The sequence below is a fragment of the Globicephala melas genome, chromosome 4, assembly GCF_963455315.2.
Source record: "Globicephala melas chromosome 4, mGloMel1.2, whole genome shotgun sequence".
NCBI classification, from domain to species: Eukaryota; Metazoa; Chordata; class Mammalia; order Artiodactyla; family Delphinidae; genus Globicephala; species Globicephala melas.
Genome location: NC_083317.1, coordinates 128,382,919 through 128,406,713, shown reverse-complemented (window position 1 = coordinate 128,406,713; position 23,795 = coordinate 128,382,919). Strand labels below are relative to the sequence as shown.

The following is a 23,795-nucleotide window of genomic DNA, read 5'->3' as shown; positions in this document are numbered from 1 at the left end:
ATTTCTTTTTATGTGGTATCTTTGTCTGGCATCAAGCTGATGGTGGCTTCACAGAATGAGCTTGTAAGTATTCTTTCCTCTGCAATTTTTTGAGATAGTTTCAAAAGGATAGGTGTTAACTCTCCTTTAAGTATCTGACAGAATTTGCCTGTGAAGTTATCTGGTCCTAGACTTTTGTTTATTGGGAATTTTTAAATCACAGATTCAATTTCAGTACTTGTAACTGGTCTGTTCCTATTTTCTGTTTCTTCCTGGTTCAGGCTTGGGAGATTGTACCTTTCTAAGGATTTGCCCATTTCTTCTAGGTTGTCCAGTTCTTTGGCATATAGTTGCTTGTAGTAGTCTCTTATGGTCCTTTATTTCTATGGTGTCAGTTGTAACTTCTCCTTTTTAATTTCTAATTTTATTGATATGGGTCCTCTCCCTTTTTTTCTTGATGAGTTTGGCTAAAGTTTTATCAATTTTTTTTTTTTTTTTTGCGGTACACGGGCCTCTCACTGTTGTGGCCTATCCTGCTGCAGAGCACAGGCTCCGGATGCGCAGGCTCAGCGGCCATGGCTCACGGGCCCAGCCGCTCCACGGCATGTGGTATCTTCCCAGACCGGGACACGAACCCGTGTCCCCTGCATCGGCAGGCGGACTCTCAACCAGTGTGCCACCAGGGAAGCCCAAGTTTTATCAATTTTAAAAAATATTTTCAAGGAATCAGCTTTTAGTTTTGTTGATCCTTTCTATTGTTTTTATAGTCTCTATTTCATTTATTTCTGCTCTGACCTTTATACTTACTTTCCTTCTACTAACTTTGGGTTTTGTTTGTTCTTCTTCCTCCGGTTGCTTTAGGTGTAAAGTCAGGTTGTTTATTTGAGATTGTTCTCGTTTCCTGAGGTAAGCTTGTATAGCTATAAACTTCCCTCTTAGAACTGCTTTTGCTGTGTCCCGTAAGTTTTGCATTGTCCTGTTTTTGTTTTCATTTGTCTTTAAGTATATTTTCTGATTTCCTCTTTGACTTCTTCAGTGATCCATTGGTTGCTTACTACAATACGTTTAACCTCCAAGTGTTTGTGCTTTTTGCAGTTCTTTTTCTTGTAGTTGGTTTCTAGCCTCATAGCATTATGGTCAGAAAAGATGCCTGATAAAATTACAACTTTCTTAAATTTACTGAGGCTTGCTTTGTGGCCCAGCATGTGACCTCCCCTGGTGAATGTTCCTTGTACACTTGAAAAAAATGTGTATTCTGCTGATTTTGGATGGAATGCTTTATGAATTTCAATCAAATCCATGTAGTCTAAGGTGTCATTTAAGGCCTGTGTTTCTTTATTGATTTTCTGTCTGGATAATCTGTCCACTGACGTTAGTGGGGTATTAGAGGATCCCACTATTATTGTGTTACTCTCAATTTTTCCTTTTATGTCTGTTAGCATTTGCCTTATACATTGAGGTGCTCTTATTTTGTATGCATATATTTACAGTTATATCATCTTGGATTGATCCTCTGATCATTATGTGGTATCCTTGTTTGTCTCTTGTAACTGTCTTTATTTTAAGGTCGATTTTGTCTGATATGAGTATTGCTACTCCAGCTTTCTTTTGATTTCCGTTTCCATGGAATACCTTTTTCCATCCCCTCACTTTCAATCTGTATGTGCCTATAGATCTGATGTGGTTGTCTTGTTGGCAGCATATATATGGGTCTTGTTTTTGTATCCATTCAGCCAGCCTATGTCTTTCGGTTGGAGCATTTAATCCATTTACCTTTAAGGCAAATACCCATATGTATGTTCTTATTGCCATTTTGTTAATTGTTTTGGATTTGTTTTGGTAGGGCTTTTTTCTCCTTTTGTCTTTTGTTCTCTTTTCTTGTGATTTGATGACTTTCTTTAGTGTTGTGTTTTGATTACTTTTTCTTATTTCTGTGTATATCTACTATAGATTTTTGGTTTACCATGAGAGTTTGATATAGCAATCTATACATATAATGATTGTTTTAGGTTGTTGATCTCCTAATTTCTAATGCATTTGAAATATCCTGCATTTACACTCTCCTCCTTTCACAATTATTGGTTTAGATATCATATGTGTGTGTGTGTATAATTTCCTACCTTTACTGTATGCCTTTATTGGTAAGCTTTCCCATTTCATAATTTTCTTTCTTCTACTTGTGGACTGTTCTTTTCTGCCTAGAGAAGTTGGTTAGCATTTGTTGTAAATCTGGTTTGGTGGTGCTGAACTCTCTTAGCTTTTGGTTGTCTGTAAAGCTTTTGATTTCTTCACTGAATCTGAACAAGAGCCTTTCTGGGTAGCATATTCTTGGCTGTAGGTTTTTCCTGTTCATCACTTTAAATATATTATGCCACTCCCTTCTGGTCTGCAGAGTTTCTGCTGGAAAATCAGCTGATAACATTATGGGGGTTCCCTTGTGTGTTACTTGTTGATTTCCCCTCATTGTTTTTTAATATTTTCTCTTTATGTTTAATTTTTGTCAATTTGATACAATGTAGCTTGGTTGTGATCCTCTTTGGGTTGATCCTGTATGGTACTCTCTGCTTCCTAGACTTGGGTTACTGCTTTCTTTCCCATGTTAGGAAAGTTTTCAGCTATTATCTCTTCAAATATCTTCTCAGGCCCTTTCTCTCTTTTTTCTCCTTCTGGGACTCCTATAAGGCGAATGTTGGTACATTTGGCATTGTCCCAGAGGTCTCTTAAACTATCCTTTTTTCTTTCGATTTTTTTTTTCTTTATTCTGTTTCACAGCAGTGATTTCCACCACTCTGTCTACCAGTTCACTTATTTGTTCTTTTGCCTCATTTATTCTACTGATTACTTCTAGTGTATTTTTCATTTCAGTTATTGTATTTTTTTTAATTTATTTTTATTTTTGGCTGTGTTAGGTCTTCGTTGCTGTGCGTGGGTTTTCTCTAGTTGCAGCAAGCGGGAGCCACTCTTTGCCGTGGTGTGCAAGCTTCTCATTGTGGTGACTTCTCTTGTTGGGAGCACGGGCTCTAGATGCGCAGGCTTCAGTAATTGCGGCTCATGGGCTCTAGAGCACAGGCTCAGCAGCTGTGGCGCATGGGCTCAGCTGCTCCGCAGCATGTGGTATCTTCCCAGACCAGGGCTTGAACCTGTGTCTCCTGCACTGGCAGGCGGATTCTTAACCACTGCGCCGCCAGGGAAGCCCCAGTTATTGTATTCTTTAACTGTGTTTAGTTGTTATTTTTTCTAATCCTTTGTTAAAAACTTTCTTGTAACTTCTCACTCTGTGCTTCCATTCTTTTCCCAAATTCCTGGATCATCTTTCCAATCATTACTCTGAACTCTTTCTCAGGTAGATTGCCTATCTCCATATCATTTCGTTGTTTTGGGGTTTTACCTTATTCCTTCATCTGGAACATATTCCTTTGCTGACTCATTTTGTCTAAACTTCCGTTTGTATTTTTATGTATGTGGAAGGTTAGTTATGTGTCTTGACCTTGAAGAAGTAGCCCTCTGTAGGGGATGTCCTATGTGTCCCAGTAGTACAGCTCCTCTCGTAACTCAATGGCCAGTTATCAGCTGGTCCCATGGTAGGTTCTGACCTGTGTTTGTGGACTCAGTTCCACAGGTTTGGGGACTGTGCATTTCTTGCTTCTATTGTCTACCCCCTGGTGGGTGAGGCTAGTCTAGAGGCTTGTGGGGGCTTCCTGGTGGGAGGGGCTGGTGTCTGCCCCCTGGTGGGTAGAGTTGGGTCTTGGCCCTCTGGTGGGCAGGGCCATGTCAAATGGCATGCCTAGTGGTGGCTATGGGCTCAGGAAGTCTTTAGGAAGCCTGTCTGTTGATGCGTGGGACCACGTTCCAGCCCTGTTGGTTATCTGGCCTGACGTGTCCCAGCACTGGAGCCTACAGGCTGTTGGGTGGGGCCAGGTCTTGGCACTAATGTCCCAAGCAAGATGTCAGCCTTCAGATGATTTTTCCCGGATATGTTCACCACCAACTTTTATGCCCCAAGAGAGAGCCACAGCCACCCCCTGTCTCCCCAAGAGGCCCTCCAAGACCAGTGGGCAGTTCCGGCCCAGGTGCCTTTGAAGTCACTGCTTTTTCCCTGTGTCTTGGTGATCAAAAGACCTCGTGTGCATCATCCAAGAGTGGAGTCTGGTTTCCCGAGTTCTGTGGAGCTCCTGTGGTCAAGAGATGCTGGCCTTTAAAGCCAAATGCTCTGGCAGCTCCTCCTCCTGATGCCAGACTCCCCCCCGCTGGGGAGCCTAATGTGGGGCTCAGAACTCTCACTCCTGTGGGAGAACTTCTGTGATATAATTATTCTCCAGCTTCTGCGTCACCCACCCAGGGCATATGGGATTTGACTATATCATGAGTGCACCCTTCCTACCATCTCGTCTTCTCTGTCTTTGAATGTAGAATATCTTTTTCGTAGGCTCCAGTCTTTTTTATTGATGGTTGTACAGCAATTAGTTATGATTTTGGTGTTCTCGTGGGAGGATGTGAGCTCAAGGTCTTCTACTTTGCCATCTTGTTTTCTCTCCTGGCCTGATCAGAATGGGGTGCTGGCTGGGACTAGGCAGAGCTGCAGAACCCAGCTTGGCATCAGCAGTGCCAGCAGCTGCTCTCCAGGAGCATGGCAGATCCCTCGCTGCCTGTAGCCAGGTGTTTTTATACAAATCCTGGTAGCAGGCGAGGAGCTCAGCTTCGCTGGACTGGTGATCTCAGCTGCAGCCTCAGTCTCTGGAGTGAGCTGGGAGTCCCAAACATCCTATCCTAGTCAACAAAACTGCTGAAAAGAAAAACTTTTTTCTTTTCCAGCTTGGGTCCTGCAGAGACAGCCTACAAATTAACTGACAATTGACAAACTTACTGGAGAAGAGACATTTACACTTGCACGTGGGAGTTGCTCAGTGATAGGTAAGTCTGCCTCAACAGGTTTTTAATGCAGAAGAAAGCGCCCTACTTGGGAAAAAATCATCACAAACAACATTATTAGTAAGGAAGATAAGCGAGCACCAGGACTTAGGTAAGAAGGCACAGGCTAACTCTACTTTTTGTGCACATGCAAGTCAGGTTTATGATCAGGACTGCTCTTATCTGTAAAGCTACAAACTCCCAGGCCTTGAAGGGAAAATATAACACCAGCTACCAGTCTTTTGGTTGTAGAACAAGAATCCATGGACAATGAGAACCCTTTTCTGGATTGGTTCCATCGATGCTTTGTCCTTGAAGTTGGGAAGTACCTTGCAAGTAAGGAACTGACTTTTAAAATTCTTTTTATAATGAACAATGCCCCTGGCCACCCAGAACCCTATGAGTTCAACACCAAAAGTGTCAAAGTGATCAACTTGCTCCCAAACACAGTATTTCTAATTCAGTCTCTAGATCAAGGAGTCATAAGGGTCTTTAAGGCTCATTACACACAGTACTCTATGGAAAGGATTGTCAGGGCTATGGAAGAGGACCCCCATAGAGAGAACATCATGAAAGTCTGCAAGGACTACACCACTGAAGCTGAAGATGCCACTGTTGTTAGAGAAAAAGCCATTGTTGTTAGAGAAAGCTACCAGGCCCGAAATAATGAATTCCTGCTGGAGATAAATTTTGCCCAGATGTTGTGCATGACTTCACAGGACTAAGGACAGAGCCGATCAAAGAAATCATGAAAGAGACTGTGGATATGGCAAAAACGGTCGGGGTGGAGTGGAGCGGGCAGTGAAGAGTTTTAAGATATGAATCTTGAAGAAATTCAAGAGCTAACAGACACTACACCAAAGGAATTAAGAGAAGATGACTTGATGGAGATGAGTGCTTCCTAACCAGTGCCGTACAATGAGGAAAAAGACATAGAAGAAGCATTGCCAGAAAACAAATGACATTAGACAATCTGGTACAAGGGTTCTGCTTACTCAACACTGCTTTTAACTTCTTTTACAACATGAACCCTTCTGTGATATGGGCATTGAAACTGTAGCAAATGGTGGAAGAAGGACTGGTACTATGTTAGAGAAATGAAAAAGCAAAATTCAAACAGAAATTATGATGTATTTCCATAAAATTACACCAAATATGCCTGCCTCTCCTGCTTACCCTTCCACCTCCTCCACCTCTGCCATCCCGGAGACAGCAAGACAAACCCCTCCTCTTCCTCAGCCGACTCAATGTGAAGACGATGAGGATGAAGACCTTTGTGATGATCCACTTCCATTTAATGAACAGTAAATAATCACCATGCCATACACTTAATAAACATATCTGTTGTATATGTGTGTGTCTCCATGTGAAAATATAGTGACTGTATGGCAAGAACTGTATGAGACACTCGTGTCATCATCATCATTGCCTAACTATTCATTGTGTAGAGCTTCGTGTGCAAGACTTGTATTGAAGTGGATAGCCTACCCATACATAGGCATAAGGTGAGTGATATTTAATATATACTGTTCTATAACTTTGCTTTCAAAGAATTACATTACTGTACAGTATGACACACACTCACTCTCATAGTTGGAGAAACTGCATATCAGCTTATCACACCACAGGTAAGTGATTTTTCTTAAAAAAAGTAACAGTGTTTCCAATATTGTATTATGAATATGACAGTAATACTGTATGCCATAAAAATTTTATAACAATTCATTCACTAGTATAAAGGCTAGGCTACCATGAAACAATTGTATCAGTTACACTAGGCTAGCAAAAAGCAATCAGATTTCTGGCTTCTTCATTATCAATGCATAAATCATCATAACTGTAAGAAAATATAAATTATTCACATTATCTTTTCATTTTTTATGTCTAGTATTAATAATACATATAAGATCTATGGTATTTTGCATCATATAAGACAATATTGATATAGGTACTAAGAGACAGATGATTTAGCTTATAAACAGATGACAAACTCACAGTAATGATACAGTACAGTACTGTAAATGTACTCTCCCCTTTTTATGCTTTTCTTAATAACATTTTTTCTCTAGCTTACTTTATTGTAAGAACACAGCATATAATATATATAAAATACAAAATGTGTGTTAATTGACTGTTAATGTTATTGGTAAGGCTTCCAGTCAACAGTAGGGTATTAGTAGTTAAGTTTTGGGGGAGTCAAAAATTATATGAGGATTTTCAGCTACAGAGGGCTGAGAGTACCTAACACCCGTGTTGTTCAAGGGTCAGCTGAATATTAAATGTGTTGTGTTGCAAAGGTTTCCCTACATAGATGTCATACTGAAATATATGAAAACTATACAAATTGACCTTTGGGAAACATATCTAAGAATTGATACATGGAGATCTGATTGTAATAACCTGGGGAAGAAATACAATTACAGTGTGCTTTACCTCCTGGCAACTGGCTCCAACAGGAACCAAGTATATCTATTGACTTTGAAAAGCTATAGGCTGCTCTGGGAATTAACATATTTCTAAATTAGGCTGATATTACAATTACAAAGGACATGTGGCCAGGTGCAGATCTGTAGTTATAACCAATTTGTAACAAGGAATAGAAGCTACAGTATACTACTTTTTCCGGCAATAACATACTCTTGGACTACCTTATTCAATTTAAACACTTTCAACTGAAATGACTTCTAACTCATCTCACCTTTACTTTAGTTTGCTATAATACAATATATTCATTCATTCAAAAGAATTTTAATGGCTACTCCGTTAACTAGGCACTTTTCTAGGATCTTGGGATCTAATGGTTCTTTGATATTTCAGAATTTTATCACAAAATATAATTCACCAAAACTAACCTCCTCCCACACCCAAGGAATTAAATAACCTATACAGTATTTTGAAGAAAAAAAAACTTAAAATACTGTATATTTAACAATATGAAAGCATCTAAATGCATTCTTGAGTGTATACAGAGTAGCAAAAGATCAATATCTTGCTAAAGAGTTTAAGATAAATTTTTTTGTATCTGCATCTGAATTATAATTTCATTAAATTCAATACAGTGAACAATATGTGACACAATCCCAGTATATGTTTATGATGTATTCAGCTCATAAGTTTTACCACTCCGTATCAACAATGGCTTTTGCAAATACAGAGTCTGTCCCTCCAAAATACGTAATACCACCTTTCAAATAGAATTTCCATTTGTTCTTGCTTCGATGAATCTTGTCATACTTGCAGACAATTTAATTATCAGTGTCAAACAGGTCTGGCACATCCTGCTCACTAACATCATCTCTGGAATTTTTATTTGATTGTATGTTTATTTATTTATTTTGAGTTTAAATTTTTACTTTTCAAACTGGTTATGCAATAAAGTCTCAAGCAAAGTGAGTAAGCATCCTATTTATGACACTGTTTTAAGCCACCTAATTAAAAGCATTATATAGATATTTAAAACTGAAACTGACAGTATTTATTAAAACTTCTAATCATCACAATTATATTTATTTATTTCTAAGTAGCTTTAGAATATATTAAATTCTGCTTTAAATTAATACATTCTAATAATCCAAACTGTATTAGATATACTGTTTAAAAAATAATAGAATGATGATTTTAAAAGTCTTCTTTGATTAGGTCAATAATCTCAAATATTGAGACAAAATGTTTAGGAATATGAAATGAATGCCTTCTGAATAATTTCATTTGCTACATTTTATTCATTGTTGTTTCCCCCTCATTCTGTTTTCATATATGAAGTGTTTTTATAACAAATCTTGGCTTCCTCTTTTTATTTGCCTTAGAACAATAGTTCTCAATAGTTCTTATACATTAGAATATCACCTGGTGAGCTTTAAAAAAATCTCTATATCCAGGTCACATGCCTTACAAAGTAAATCAAAATGTCTGTGGGATGTGAAAGGGAGCCAGGAGTCAGTATCCCCATGAGATGTTAATGTGCAGCAATGTTTGGAAACTACTGTCTTAAACTTTTAATAATCATTCCATCACGTGTTAGTGCTGTGAAGGTCCAAGATATATACTACTTTTAAATCTACAATCTGAATCACCTGTATTGCAAGCCTGGCATAGTAGTTAGTATAGTAGCTGGTGAGTAAAACTACTACTTGCACCTTAACTTATATCTTATCTGGCTTTAACTTCTATTTGCAACATATAAAAACACTTGTAGTAACAACAAAAAAATTATTTTTTAGTGAACAGGAGTCCCACAGAAATGTTTCAGAATCTAGGATTTTTTGCAGTTTAGAAGTTAATACAGTGCATATACCTTATATTTCATCATACCCCAAAAGAATCTGGGGCAGCCCCCTGTAATCAAGAACATTAACGTTTAACAACAATGCATATAGATATTCACACTGACTGTGATAAATAAAAATTTTAAGTAGTCTCATGTTATTTTAGGCCAGGTTTTGGAATTTCAGAGCTTTTTGGATTACAGAAATGAAGACAAGTGATTATGGAGTATATCTGCATAGGTGACAATTTAAGGTCTCCCCTACCTCCCATAAAATGTGAATAAATAGTCTGAAAGCCACTGACAGAATGTTTCTGTAAAATGTTTTCATACTGCTGCTAGAGTAAAGGTGACACCTGATGAGAAAGACATATATTGAACAGCCTGTGTTTGAATGTCTGCTTTGACATGTGTTTGTAGTACTTTTTTAATTAAAAATAAACACTACTTACTGCTACTACTAATAAAAAGCCTAACCCCATCTTACTAAGAGTGGACCTAGAAGAAAACCAATCTTTGTTGTTAGTGTTGAAAGTCAAGAAAAAGGAACACCTAATTCAGAAAATAGAAATCTTAATTAAATCAAAAGGCAGAACGTTAAAACTGGAATTGATGGTGGCCTAAAGCATGACATGAATTGAGTTCACCATAAATAAAATAAAGAAATAAAACTGTAAAAGTATCTCAACATTTACAGTGTAAAACTGCTTGAGTGAGTATTTTAGTGAAAATGGAAAATCATGCAGAAAAAAATGGTTTCTGCATGATTAATTTGTGAAGACAATAAAGAAAACTTGTATTCTTAATGGAAATCAGATTATCTCAAGTAGAATGTCCCAAATAGAAGTTCAAGTTTTACACACACACACACACACACACACAGAAAATGGGAAAGGGGTGGGAGTGGGGGACATGTGTGTGTGTGGGTATGTCAGTGGTGGGGATCCATGTAAAATAATTTTGGGAATTCTGGATTGAATTAAGTTAAGGAGATTTTTCTCCATTAGGACTTCTAAGAACCTTAAATAAGTTAATATGCTTTCACAATCTCTAAGGTAGGTATAATAGGCAGCCTGCTCACACTTCCTTGACCTCCAAACCCTTTTTTCTTTAAAGCATTTAACAAGACTAGTATTCCACAGAACATGAAATTGCTGGAGATGTATTTATAAATTCAGGAATTTTAGATGGTCTTCAAGAATGACTATCAAGAGTCAACTTCTACTTCACACCATGAATTTTCTTATCCTTATCAGCTATCAGTCACTATTCAGTGCTACTACCTCCATGCAATGTAATAAAATTCCCAAATGAATGAGATTAATTTTGGAATTAACAGCATGGATTATCATATAAATGAGAAAACAGTATATCTTCTCTTATACTAAACACCAAGTCAAAACAAAACTTAAAATAACATATTCATCATTTACAAGTGTAAGCAGGCAGTTTGTATAAATATTGAAATGCTATACCTCATCAAATTCTTCAGTCATTTTTCTGATGATTTCTGCATTCTGCATATTTCGAAACATCTCTATTCTCACAGTACCTGTGGAACAACAGATTTTATATAGTTAATCTTTTTCTATCCCATGCTAAAAATTAAATTTAACCTGAGCACTGTTTGAAAAGTTTTATATGAAAGTGTTTGGGTTTTTCTTACTTCCCCCAAACTTCTATCTATTCTAAAGGAATCCCTTGTTTAAGAATTTAAAAGTTCTTTAGACATTAAAAAAAAACCCTGAATATCCTATGAATTATATAAGTATAAGGAAAAATATTGAGAGAAGTGTTGAAGAAGGAAAAGACAAAGACATAAAACAATGAATTTATATGGTAAGGAAGCCCCTAAAGATTGACTTAAATATATACTGGTGCTAACCAGACATACAGCTGGTTGCCTTTGTCTGAAAAACATCCAAGTATAGAAAGTGTTATCTCCCTTAAAGGCTCCCTCTGATATTTTTTAATCATCAGAATATTCTTCGATAAATTAAAACTAAATGTCCCATAATCTAACAACACATTTCAGTTATATCTTTTTTTGAACATGAAGAGTTGCTCAATAACTTCTACATAAGGATCAGACAATCAAAGAAAAAGTTAACCTCTTTCAACATCTCATTCTTTCGTACTACTTTTACCGTACTTTATTTTTATCTCAAATATGGTTATGTAAATATTATCACTCTTATGAGAATGAGTGGTTTATATTGAAAACCTGTGTTAAAAATAACATTTAAAGAAACTGAAATAAGGTTCAATTTAAAGAAACTGAAATAAGGTTCAAAATGAACTTAGGTACAAAGAATTCCGGCCTAATAATTAAATGAGGTTCAGTCTCAACTGTATAAGTGTAAAATACTCAAGTTAAAAATCACAAAAATAACACTCAATGAATCAGTAAGAAAATAATTACTGTATAACCTCTGACAGGCTCCTTGCCAGGGATTACCAGCTCCAACTCAAATCACAACTAGGAATGTAGGTGGGAAGAGTCTCTGAAATGTACTGTACGCTTACAGGAAAGACCATGGAAGCAGTAGGATAGCCACTAAAAGTCAAAGTATGATCTTAATTCTGAGTCCCAACAAAAACTACAATGGAACATGTGGCACTTATTAAACTCGATTTAACTGAATTAAAATCTATAAAATGAGAAAAAAGCCCTATCTGCCCTATCTTTTAATCAGGATCATTTAAAAGCACAGTTTATTTACTGATACATAGTTCTCATTCATTTTCTGGATGATGAATTAAGTACTACCAACAGATATTCCCAATATTCAACTTTAGAGATGACAGTCTAGGCTGGAATGTGGATGAAAAGGAAAAATATTTTTAAAGAGTTCTTCCCCAACATGCAATTTCTGAAACAAAATGAGAAACTTTTTATCCTGATTTTATTTTTTTATGTGAAAAACAGTAACGTAGAGAGTATTCAACAGTGTTGAAGACAGGTTGTTTATGTACTACAATACAGCCTTTATTTTCAGAGGATTTTAAAAAATTAAATAAACAAGAAATGTGCTCAACTGATAATTGTAACTAATCTCAAATAAAAGTAACTTTCTGTTAGACATTCTTAAAATCACTCAAAACAAAATTGTTTCTATTTAACCTTGTTTGGGTCATGAAATATTCTGTCAATCTGAAATAACATTCCCATAGATAAAAAGCATGTAATTTCAGGGGTTAATTCATGGTACTCTTGATAAGTAAAATTACATTCATAAGTACTAATAAAAAAGCAAAAGAAGTAAAATTAGATGTTAAAATTTTTGAACATGGAAAGAATTAACTGTTCTTCTTAGGGAGATGGAAATATTTTATATTTTGAATGGAATGTCATTACATGGTTGTACGCATTTGTCAAAAGCCACCTATCTGTATACTGTGTGTGAATTTTAATGTATGGAAATTAGATCTTGGTAAAGTTGATTTTTTAAAAATTCAAGAAAAGGGACAACATTAATTCTACTACTTCATTAATAAGTTGCACATATCACTCTTAAAATACTCCCAGTGTAAATAATGTTCAACTACTCTATATCCATGATTGACATGGCAGTTTTCATATTCAGTGGAGTCTTAACTATACTTTCAATAAAATAGCTATGTTAGTTCATAAAGAGAGGACTATTTCACTGCATCTATTTCATGTGGTAAAGTGAAGAGCAACAAAACAGTAACTAGCATTAAAAGCAATATGAAAAAAACCTCATGCTTAGCATCTTTAAAGATGACTACAATATACAAATATCAATTACTAATAAAATAAAATCAGATGTTTAAAAGCCATAATTTTGAAAATGAACAGAAGCTTGTTACTGATTTTTCTTTTAAGGACGAAATTCCTTCTCCTGCCACAATGACTATTCCAAAGATTAGCCTATTTACTTATTTTCCAACTGTTCATTCTTCTCCAATTGGGTACCACAACTCTACAGAAACTGCTTCCTCACACCAGCTGTCTCCGAACTGCTACATCAAACAGTTTTTCCTTAGTAATAATCTATCTAATGTATTTAAAGAATCTGCTTATTTTATTGGTTCCCACAGCAGTATATATTTACATTATATTCTCTGATGACTTATTTTTATTTCTTTCAGTTACTTTTAGTCATTTAACCTAAGTACATACAGGTAATTTCTAAAGCTCAATCCAAGCATTCTTTTTTGCCCTTTTTTTACATTTTCTAACCCAGATGTGGTCCCTACCTATCTAGCTCACCCACTAGAATAAAGTATGGCAGAGACCACTACTTACTGAACTTTGTATTCCCCCATGAACCTTGAAAAATGCCTGACAGGTTAAGCTCCTCTGCCCTTTTAAGCTTTCTTTGACAAAGAAAAAAATCTTGTCTTAATTCAACAGTAATGTTCAAAATAAATTAAAAAGCTAATCTCAGTTCATCTTTGGATTCTTGGTTCTTAAAGATGCATATTTCTAAAAGAAGATTATCCTAAGATTATGGATAGTAAAGGTAAATAAAAAATCTGAAATGATTCAGATTCATGGAAACATAAATATCTGAAAATAACGAATAAAAGAGAAAAGATCACCTTCTACTCTCTTAAATACTAACAAGTTATCTATGAGAATCCTAAAAGAATAAGCCACCAACATACATATTTTATATTAAAAAGTAAAAGTTTGCTTGAGCAGGCCCTCCTCACAAGATTGTACTTTTTTAATAAAGCAAAAGGAAGAACTTTCAAAACTGTCATTTTAAACTATGAATAATTTTAGAAATGGAAGTAACATCAGAAAACTACCATCAAGTTCTTAATCATTTAAACTATGTCAAATGCTGGTAACAGCAGAAATTGATACAATCCCTGTGGTATGCAATTCGGCAAATGTCTACCAAAACTAATTTACATCCTCTTTTGTCTTGATATTGTACTTGTTGCAAAGTATCCATAAAATCACACATGTGCAAAATAATGAATATACAAGGTTATTCCCTGAAGCACTGTCTGTAACAGTAAAATAGGAAAAAAACCCCTATGCCCATAAATAAGAATCTGATTAAATAAGTAAAAATGGTGATAATAACAACAATGGTGGTGGCAGCCTACATCTGGGTGCTCACCATCTGCCAGGTATTGTGCTAAGTAATGCTTAAACTTCCAAACAACCTTATTCAGAATACAATTTTTCTCCCATTTTACAGATGAGAAAATTGAGGCACCTAGAGATTTAGCAACTTGTAAAAAGGGTTTTCCAGCAGCACATCCATGGCCTGCATGAAGGCAATCTGGCTATATAGGTCCATGAAAACCACTACTTTTAATTGGCTCTTAAAGTCAATGGAAGCCATGGAGACAAAAAACAATAAAGCCATCTATGACTGATATGAAAAGACCTGTAGGATACATTTATACCTGAAAAAAGAAGGGATAGGTTCCAGTTCAAGATGGTGATATAGGAAGACCCTGAACTCATCTTCTCCCATGGACAGAATTAGTCTAGTTACATATGGAAAATTTTCCTCTTAAAAAAACGTATTCAAAAAAAAAAACCATAAAGGCTGGCTGAATGACAATTATACATCAGGCAAACGAGAAGAAAACCACATCAAAGCAGGTAAGAGAGGCTGGCACAAAATTTCACCAAATATGGCACAAAATAAACCCGACCTACAGCACAGGGAAACACAAGCGAGAGGGAACTCCAAATCAGAGCTTCTCCCTGAGGACTGAAGGGCTCAAACCCCACATCAGGCACCAAAAATTTTAAAGACATACACTTGAGAGATAAGCCAACACCCGCCCCCCCACCCCCGCCACCAGCCAAAACATCTAATTTTGAAAACCAACAAAGCCTCACATCCTGAGACCCACAGGACAACACCAATCTGGTAGAAAGCTCTTAAATGGCCTGCACAACTTGGACTCATCTACCCAGGGCCCAGCTCAGAGGCAGCCTAAAGCAACTCAACTTGAACTGAATCCGGATCACCTGCTTACATTAAAACCATGGCCTAAGGGGCAGGCATCCAATTTAACACACACATCTAGGAGCCTGCTGAAACACTCTCTGGGGATGGAGAATGGCACCATCTCACACTTTCCCTTTGCTGTGCTCCAGAGCACCAATATTTCCCGAAAGAGAGAAGACTACATGTGCCTGGTGCCCCAATTTTTCTGGCTGCTACCCAGGATATGATTCTTGATCGCCTGGCTCTAAAGGCTAGGGGAGCTTGCATTCCTGATCACATGCAACTGTAATAATCAGTGTCACCCAGAATGGAGCTCATACCCATCTGGGGCCCTGATTTTTGTGACTGCTACCAGGGATCACCTTTACTTCACCTGGCTTTCGTGGTCAGTGGGGCTGACATTTGTAGGTACTGCAACACTGTAACCAATGAAGACAGAGTTCTAAACCAGCTACCACCTCCAGGGCACAGCAAGAGGCAACAGATCCAAGAACTCAGTCTTTCTGTGAAAGAGACCTATTAGCTAAACATTATGATTGTGGCTTGAGGGGCAGGGTTCTCTTTAAACATGCATCTAGGGGTTGACTGTAATCCTTTTCAAAGATTTCAGAGGATGGGCACTATCTTCACACTCACTCTCTGCAGTGTTCCAGAGCACCAGTGTCTCCTGCTGAGAAGCTTTACATGTATCTGGTACCCTGGTTTTTGTGTCTAATACCTGGGACATTTTGCAACTGGAGCCCAGGGCTCCCTGATCACTGGGATCTGGTTGCAAAAGGGGCTTGGGTACCTGGGTTCCATGGGGCTGTGGCAATTAGAGGGATGGTTCTGGGCAGGTTACCACATGTAGCCCACTGCACAGACAGCTGGCTGAAGCACATTTCCCGGTCTATGAAAGAGGCCACTTTGCTTCTCCTGCAGCTTTGGATTGAGAAGCAGCCTTCAAGGGTTTTTTAAACATCTTTATTGGAGTATAATTGCTTTACATTGTTGTGTTAGTTGCTGCTGTATAACAAAGTGAATCAACTATACATATATATATATATATATATATCTCCCCTCCCTCTTGCATCTCCCTCCCACCCTCCCTATCCCACCCCTCTAGGTGGTCACAAAGCACCGAGCTGGTCTCCCTGTGCTATGCGGCTGCTTCCCACTAGCTATCTATTTTACACTTGGTAGTGTATATATGTCAACAGGATTCAGGTTTGACACACATGCGGTGGCATATGGAGCGGCTCTAAAGGAACATAGACTGTGGATGTCATTTTGGCACTCTCCTTTTGCCTTGCTCCAGCTCACTGTTATCTCCTACAAAGAAGTTATACACTCATCTGAAGTTCTGATTTTTCTGACTGCTGCCCAAGGTATACTTCCAGATTGCCTGGCTCTGGTAACCAGTGAGGCTTATGTTTGCAGCCTTTCAGGACTGCATATATTATATCTACATACTTTTAAAAACGGCTAGCTGATGGCTTGGCTTCTAGTCAGCCTGAATCTAGGTGCTGAAATCTTCCACTCTGGGACAGTGACAGGCCTTGGCTCATCCTCAACTACTGGGAGCTATTAAAAATATATTAGGATGCTTAGACAAGCAAAGAGGTTTGAGAGACGACCAATAGCTGGGGCAAGGCTGAACAAAAAGGTTCACCTCCTACACAAGGCCACTCCTTCAAGACTGGGAGGGGGTGGTTGTTTCATCCACTGTGTATAAACCAATAGAGAGAGTTAAGCAAAATGAAGAAACAGAGGAATATTTTCCAAATGAAAGAACAACAAAACTTCAGGGGGAAAAAAAAAAACTTTAATGAAACAGAGATAAATATTTTACCTGAAAAAGTAATGGTCATTTGATATCCACCAAATGGGTGGTAATGGGAGTAATGGATAAGTGAGAACTTCAACAAAGAGATGGAAAACATAAAAAAGCACCAATACAATTTACAGAGATGAAGAATACAATAACTGAATTGAAAAGTACACTAGATGGGTTCAAGACAAAATGAAACAAAAGAAAAAATCAAACAACTTGAAGACAAGGCACTAGAACTTACCCAATCACAGCAGCAAAAAGAAGAAGGTCAAAGACAGCTTAAGTGACACATGGGATGATACCAAACATACTAATATTCACATTTTAGGTCTCCCAGAAGAAGAAGAGGGAGAGAAAGGGGCAGAAAACAGACATTCAAGTCCAGGAAGCCTAGAGAGCTCCAAAAGAGATGAACCGAAAATGGCTCACAGTAAGGCACATTATAAATAAAATGTCAAAAGTTAAAGACAAGAAGATAATATTTAAAACAACGAGAAAAACAACTAGCTATATACAAGAACTCCCATGACACTATCAGCACACTTTTTAGCAAAAACTCTGCAGGCCAGAAGGGAATGCATGATATATTCAAAGTGCTGAAATAAAACTTCCAACCAAGAATACTATACCTGGAAGAGCTCTCATTCAGAATTCAAGGAGGGAGAGTTTTTCAGAGATGCAAAAGCTAAAGGAGTCCATCACTACTAAACCAGCCTACAAGAAATGTTAAATGGATGTCTTTAAGCTGAAAGGAAAGGGCACTACTTAGTTATCAGAACACATATGAAAGAATAAATCCCACTTAAAAGTAAATATATAGTGAAGTAGTGGATTAATGACTTATGAAGCTAATATGAAGGTTAAAAGACAAAAGTAATAAAAATAAGCATGACAGTAATTAGTTAAGGGATACATAAGATTTTTAAAATGTAACATGAAAAATATAAAATGTGGACAGTGCAAAGAGAGTAAAAACGTTAAGCTTTACAACAGGATGGATGAAACTTAAGTTGTTACCAACTTAAAATGTGGTTGTAAGTGTCATGACAACCCAAAGCAAAAACCTACAGTATAAATACACAGAAGATAAAAAGAAAGGAATATATACATATCGCTAAAGAAAGTCATCAAACTATTCCATTGGCCAAAAAGTTCATTATGGAAAAATGTTACAGAAGATGTTAACATGTTACAGAAAAACCTGAATGAACTTTTCAGCCAACCCAATACAAAGTAGGAGAGGCAGAGAAGAAAAAAGGAACAAAGAGTAACTATAAAAACAACTAGGAAACAATTAACAAAATGGTAATAAACACAAACCTATCAGTAACTACTTTAAATGTAAAAGGACTAAATTCTCCAATCAAAAGACATGGAGTGGATAAATGAATAAAAACACAAGTCCCATCTATACGCTGCAAACATGAGGCACACTTTAGATGTAAGGACACACACAGACTGAAGTAAAGGGATGGAAAAAAGATATTCCATGCAAACGGAAACCAAAAGAAAGCTGCAGTAGATATATATATATATATATATGTATACACACATCACACGTAACAGACTTAAGAGAAAATTAATGGTATAGATATAATAAAAAATAATAGTAAAGGAGTTGTCCAACAAAAGGATCAACATTTGAAAATATTTATGAACCAAACATATGAAGCAAATATTAAAAGAACCAAAGGGAGAAAGAGAAAGCAATACAATTATTGAAGACTTTCATACCCTACTTAAACCAATAGACAGATCATCCAGACAGAAAATCAATGAGAAAACAACTGCCTTAAATGACATTAGACCAGATGGACGTAACAGATATTTATAAAACATTCCATCCAAAATCAACAAAATACATATTTTTTTCTAGTGCACAGGGAACATTTTCTAAGATAGATCATATGTTTGGCCACAAAACAGTCTTAATTAATTTAAGAGGACTCAGTTTTGGCTGAAAAGATGGCAGAGTAGAAGGACGTGAGCTCACCCCTTCTGACAAAAACACCAACATAACAACTAAATGCTGAATAACCATTGACCAAAAAACAGAAAAGAAAAAAAAAAAAACAAACCCAGAACACTGGAAGCTGCCAAAAAAGATACCCTACATCCAAAGACAAAGAAGAAGTGATGGGACAGTAGGAAGGGCACAATCACGATAAAATCAAATCTCATACCTGCCATGTGGGCGACCCAGAAACTGGAAAATAATTATACCACAGAAGTTCTCTCACAGGAGTAAAAGTCCTGACCCATGTCAGACTTCCCAGCATTGGTACCTGGCGAAAAGAGGAGGAGTCCCCAGAGAATCTGGCTTTGAAGGGCAGCAGGGTTTGATCGCAGAAATTTCATAATACTGGGAAGACAGAAACTCCTCTTGGAGGGTGCACACAAGGTCCCGTGTGCAACAGGACCCAGGGAAAAAAGCAGTGACCTCATAAGAGACTGGGCCAGACCTGTTAGTATTAGATGGCCTCCTGTGGGGTCGAGAGTGAGGCTGTGGCTCACTGCTGGGACAAAGACACTGGGAGTGGTGGTTCTGGCGAGTACTCATTGGTGTCAGCCCTCCTGGAGGACACCATTTCCTCCCGAAGATCTAGCCCCACACAAAAGCCCATAGGCTCCACTACTCGGAGGCCTCAGGCCAAACAACCAACAGAGCAGGAACACAGCCCCACCCATCCACAGACAGTCTGCATAAAGTCTTCTGAGCTCAGCCCTTCCCACCAGAGGAACAATACCCAGCTCCACCCACCAGTGAGCAGAAGGCCCACAAGGATGCATGCACAAGCGTCATAGCCTCATCCACCACAGGGGCAGACAGGAGAAGCAAAAAGAACTACAATCCTGCAGCATGCAAAACAGAAACAGCAATCACAGAAAGTTAGACAAAATGAGAGGGTAGAGGGATATGTCCCAGATAAAGGAACACAATAAAACCCCAGAAGAACAATTAAGTGAAGTGGAGATACTCAATCTATCAGAAAAAGAATTCAGAGTAATGAGACTGAAAATACTCCGAGAGCTCAAAAAAATAATGGAGGCACAGATTGAGAAGATACAAGAAATATTTAACAAAGACCTAGAAGAAGTACAGAACAAACAGATGAACTATACAATAAGTGAAATGAAAAATACAATAGAAAAAAATCAATAGGAGAGTGAGGCAGAAGTGAGCTGAAAGACAGAATGGTGGAAATCACTGCTGTGGAACAGAATAAAAAATAAAATGAAAAGAAATGAGGACAGTCTCAGAGACCTCTGGGACAACATTAAACACACAAACATTGGCATTATATTACAGGAGTCCCAGAAGGAGGAGAGAGAAAGGACATGAGAAACTATTTGAAGAGATAATACCTGAAAACTTCCCTAAGAAGGGAAAGGAAACAGTCACCCAAGTCCAAGAAACACAGAGAGTGCCAGGCAAGATAAACCCAAGGAGGAATAAGCCGAGAAACACAGTAACCAAACTGACAAAAGTTAAAGACAAAAACAAAATGTGAAAAGCAACAAACAACATACAAAAGAAATCCCATCAGGTTATCAGCTGATTTCTCAGCAGAAACTCTGCAGGCAAGAAGAGAGTGGCACGATATATTGGGTTGGCCAAAAAGTGCCTTTGGTTTTTAAGTAAAAATGAAAGACACACTTTTCATTTTCACCAACAACTCTATTGAACAACGGAGTCATTCCTTTGTTCCACTACCTTCTGGCATTTTTCAGGCAACTTAACTCCATCTTCCCAAAACTTTATATCTTTTTGAGCAAAGAACTGTTCCAGGTGCCCTTTACAGTCTTCCAGGGAATTGAATTTTTTTCCATCAAGAGAATTTTGCAGTAATCCAAAGGTGCAATGTCTGGTGAACACAGTGGGTTAATCAGAACTTCCCATCCAAGCTGTAATAGTTTTTGCCTGGTCATCAAAGACACGCACAGTCTTGCGTTATCCTGATGGAAGATTATGCGTTTTCTGTTGACTAATTCTGAACACTTTTCATCGAGTGCTGCTTTCAGTTGGTCTAATCGGGAGTAGTACTCGTTGGAATTAATTGTTTGGTTTTCTGGAAGGAGCTCTTAATACAGGACTCCATTCCAATGCCACCACATACACCACATCACCTTCTTTGCATGAAGACCAGCCTCTGGTGTGGTTGGTGTTGGTTTATTTCACTTGAACTGACAATCTCTTCCACTCCACATTATTATCTAGTAACCAATTTTCATTGCCCATCAAAATTAGTTTTAAAAGTGAAACGTTTTCATTAAATTGCAGTAGAGAATCACATAGGGAAATAGGGTCAAGATTTTTTTCGCTTAACTTATGTGGAACCCAGACATCAAAGCGATTCACATAACCAAGCTGGTGAAAATGATTTTCAACGCTTGACTTGGATATTTTGACTATGTCGGCGACCTCCCGTGTGGTATACCATTGAAATTTCCAGCACAAAACTTCGCAAACCACCTTTGACACGTTCAATCAGACACAGCATCTTCTCCATACACTGCACAATTTTTTTGAGTGTTTCAGTTGTGTTTTTACCTTTCTTGAAATAATAAACCATAATATGCAGAAAATGTTGCTTTTTATCTTCCATCTTCAATATTAAAATGCGACACAAAAATTCACCAAATTTGATGTCTTTTTTAAAATGCACGCTGATATAACAGCTGTCAAATACAATCTACCAAAACTGTTTTGAATGAAGTTAAACCCAACTAAGTACTACTACAGCAATCTTACAGAAAAAACTGAACAAACCTTTTGGCCAACCCAATATTTAAAGTGACGAACGGGGAAAACCTACAACCAAGAATATGCTACCTTGCAAGCCTCTCATTCAGATTCCACAGAGAAATCAAAAGCTTTACAGACAAGCAAAAGCTGAGAGAGTTCAGCACCACCAAACCAGCTTTACAACAAATGCTAAAGGATCTTCTCTAGGCAAAAAACACAAGAGAAAGAAAAGACCTACAATAACAAACCCAAACCAATTCACAAAATGGTCATAGGAACATACATATCGATAATTACCTTAAATGTAAATGGATTAAATGTGCCCACCAAAAGACACAAACTGGCTGAATGGATACAGAAACAAGACCCATATATATATGCTGTCTACAAGACACCCACTTCACACCTAGGGACACATACAGACTGAAAGTGAGGGGATGGAAAAAGATATTCCATGCAAATGGAAACCAAAAGAAATCTGGAGTAGCAATTCTCATATCAGACAAAATAGACTTTAAAATAAAGACTATTAGGAGAGAAAAAGAAGGACACTACATAATGATCAAGGGATCGATCCAAGAAGAAGATATAACACTGTAAATATTTATGCACCCAACATAAGAGCACCTCAATAAATAAGTCAAATACTAACAGCCATAAAAGGGGAAATTGACAGTAACACATTCATAGTAGGGGACTTTAACACCCCACTTTTACCAATGGACAGATCATCCAAATCAAAATAAATAAGGAAACACAAGCTTTAAATGATACAGTAAACAAGATGGACTTAATTGATATTTATAGGACATTCCATCCAAGAACAACAGAATACACATTTTTCTCAAGTGCTCATGGAACATTCTCCAGGACAGATCATATCCTGGGTCACAAATCAAGCCTTGGTAAATATAAGAAAATTGAAATTGTATCAAGTATCTTTTCCAACCACAATGCTATGAGACTAGATATCAATTACAGGAAAAGATCTGTAAAAAAATACAAACATATGGAGGCTAAACAATACACTACTTAATAATGAAGTGATCACTGAAGAAATCAAAGAGGAAATTAAAAAAATACCTAGAAACAAATGACAATGGAGACACGACGACCTAAAACCTATGGGATGCAGCAAAAGCAGTTCTAAGAGGGAAGTTTATAGCAATACATCCTACCTTAGGAAACAGGAAACATCTCGAATAAACAAGCTAACCTTGCACTTAAACCAATTAGAGAATGAAAAACAAAAAAACCCCAAAGTTAGCAGAAGGAAAGAAATCATAAAGGTCAGATGAGAAATAAATGAAAAAGAAATGAAGGAAACAACAGCAAAGATCAATAAAACTAAAAGCTGCTTCTTTGAGAAGATAAATAAAATTGATAAACCATTAGCCAGACTCCTCAAGAAAAAAAGGGAGAAGACTCAAATCAACAGAATTAGAAATGAAAAAGGAGAAGTAACAACTGACACTGCAGAAATACAAAAGATCATGAGAGATTACTACAAGCAACTATATGCCAATAAAATGGACAATCTGGAAGAAATGGACAAATTCTTAGAAATGCACAACCTGCCAAGACTGAATCAGGAAGAAATAGAAAATATGAACAGACCAATCACAAGCACTGAAATTGAAACTGTGATTAAAAGTCTTCCAACAAACAAAAGCCCAGGACCAGATGGCTTCACAGGCGAATTCTATCAAACATTTAGAGAAGAGCTAACACCTATTCTTCTCAAACTCTTCCAAAATATAGCAGAGGGAGGAACACTCCTAAATTCCTTCTACGGGCCACCATCATCTTGATACCAAAACCAGACAAGGATGTCACAAAGAAAGAAAACTACAGGCCAATAGCACTGATGAACAGAGATGCAAAAATCCTCAACAAAATACTAGCAAACAGAATCCAACAGCACATTAAAAGGATCATACACCATGATCAAGTGGGGTTTATTCCAGGCATGCAAGGATTCTTCAATATACGCAAATCTATCAATGTGATAAAACGTATTAACAAATTGAAGTAGAAAAACCATATGATCATCTCAATAGATGCAGAGAAAGCTTTTGACAAAATGCAACACCAATTTATGATAAAAACCCTGCAGAAAGTAGGCATAGAGGA

The 23,795-nt window shown here is 37.3% G+C and overlaps 1 protein-coding gene across 1 annotated transcript in view; it reads right to left on the bottom strand.

The window, feature by feature from the left end:
- The window catches only part of STAG1 (STAG1 cohesin complex component), a 423,041-nt gene that overhangs the window by 186,752 nt on the left and 212,494 nt on the right, over nucleotides 1-23,795 (bottom strand). The window contains exon 6 of the mRNA XM_030873418.2: nucleotides 10,627-10,703. Within this exon, the coding sequence (XP_030729278.1) occupies nucleotides 10,627-10,703 (77 nt within the window). The remainder of the gene's footprint in view (nucleotides 1-10,626; nucleotides 10,704-23,795) is intronic.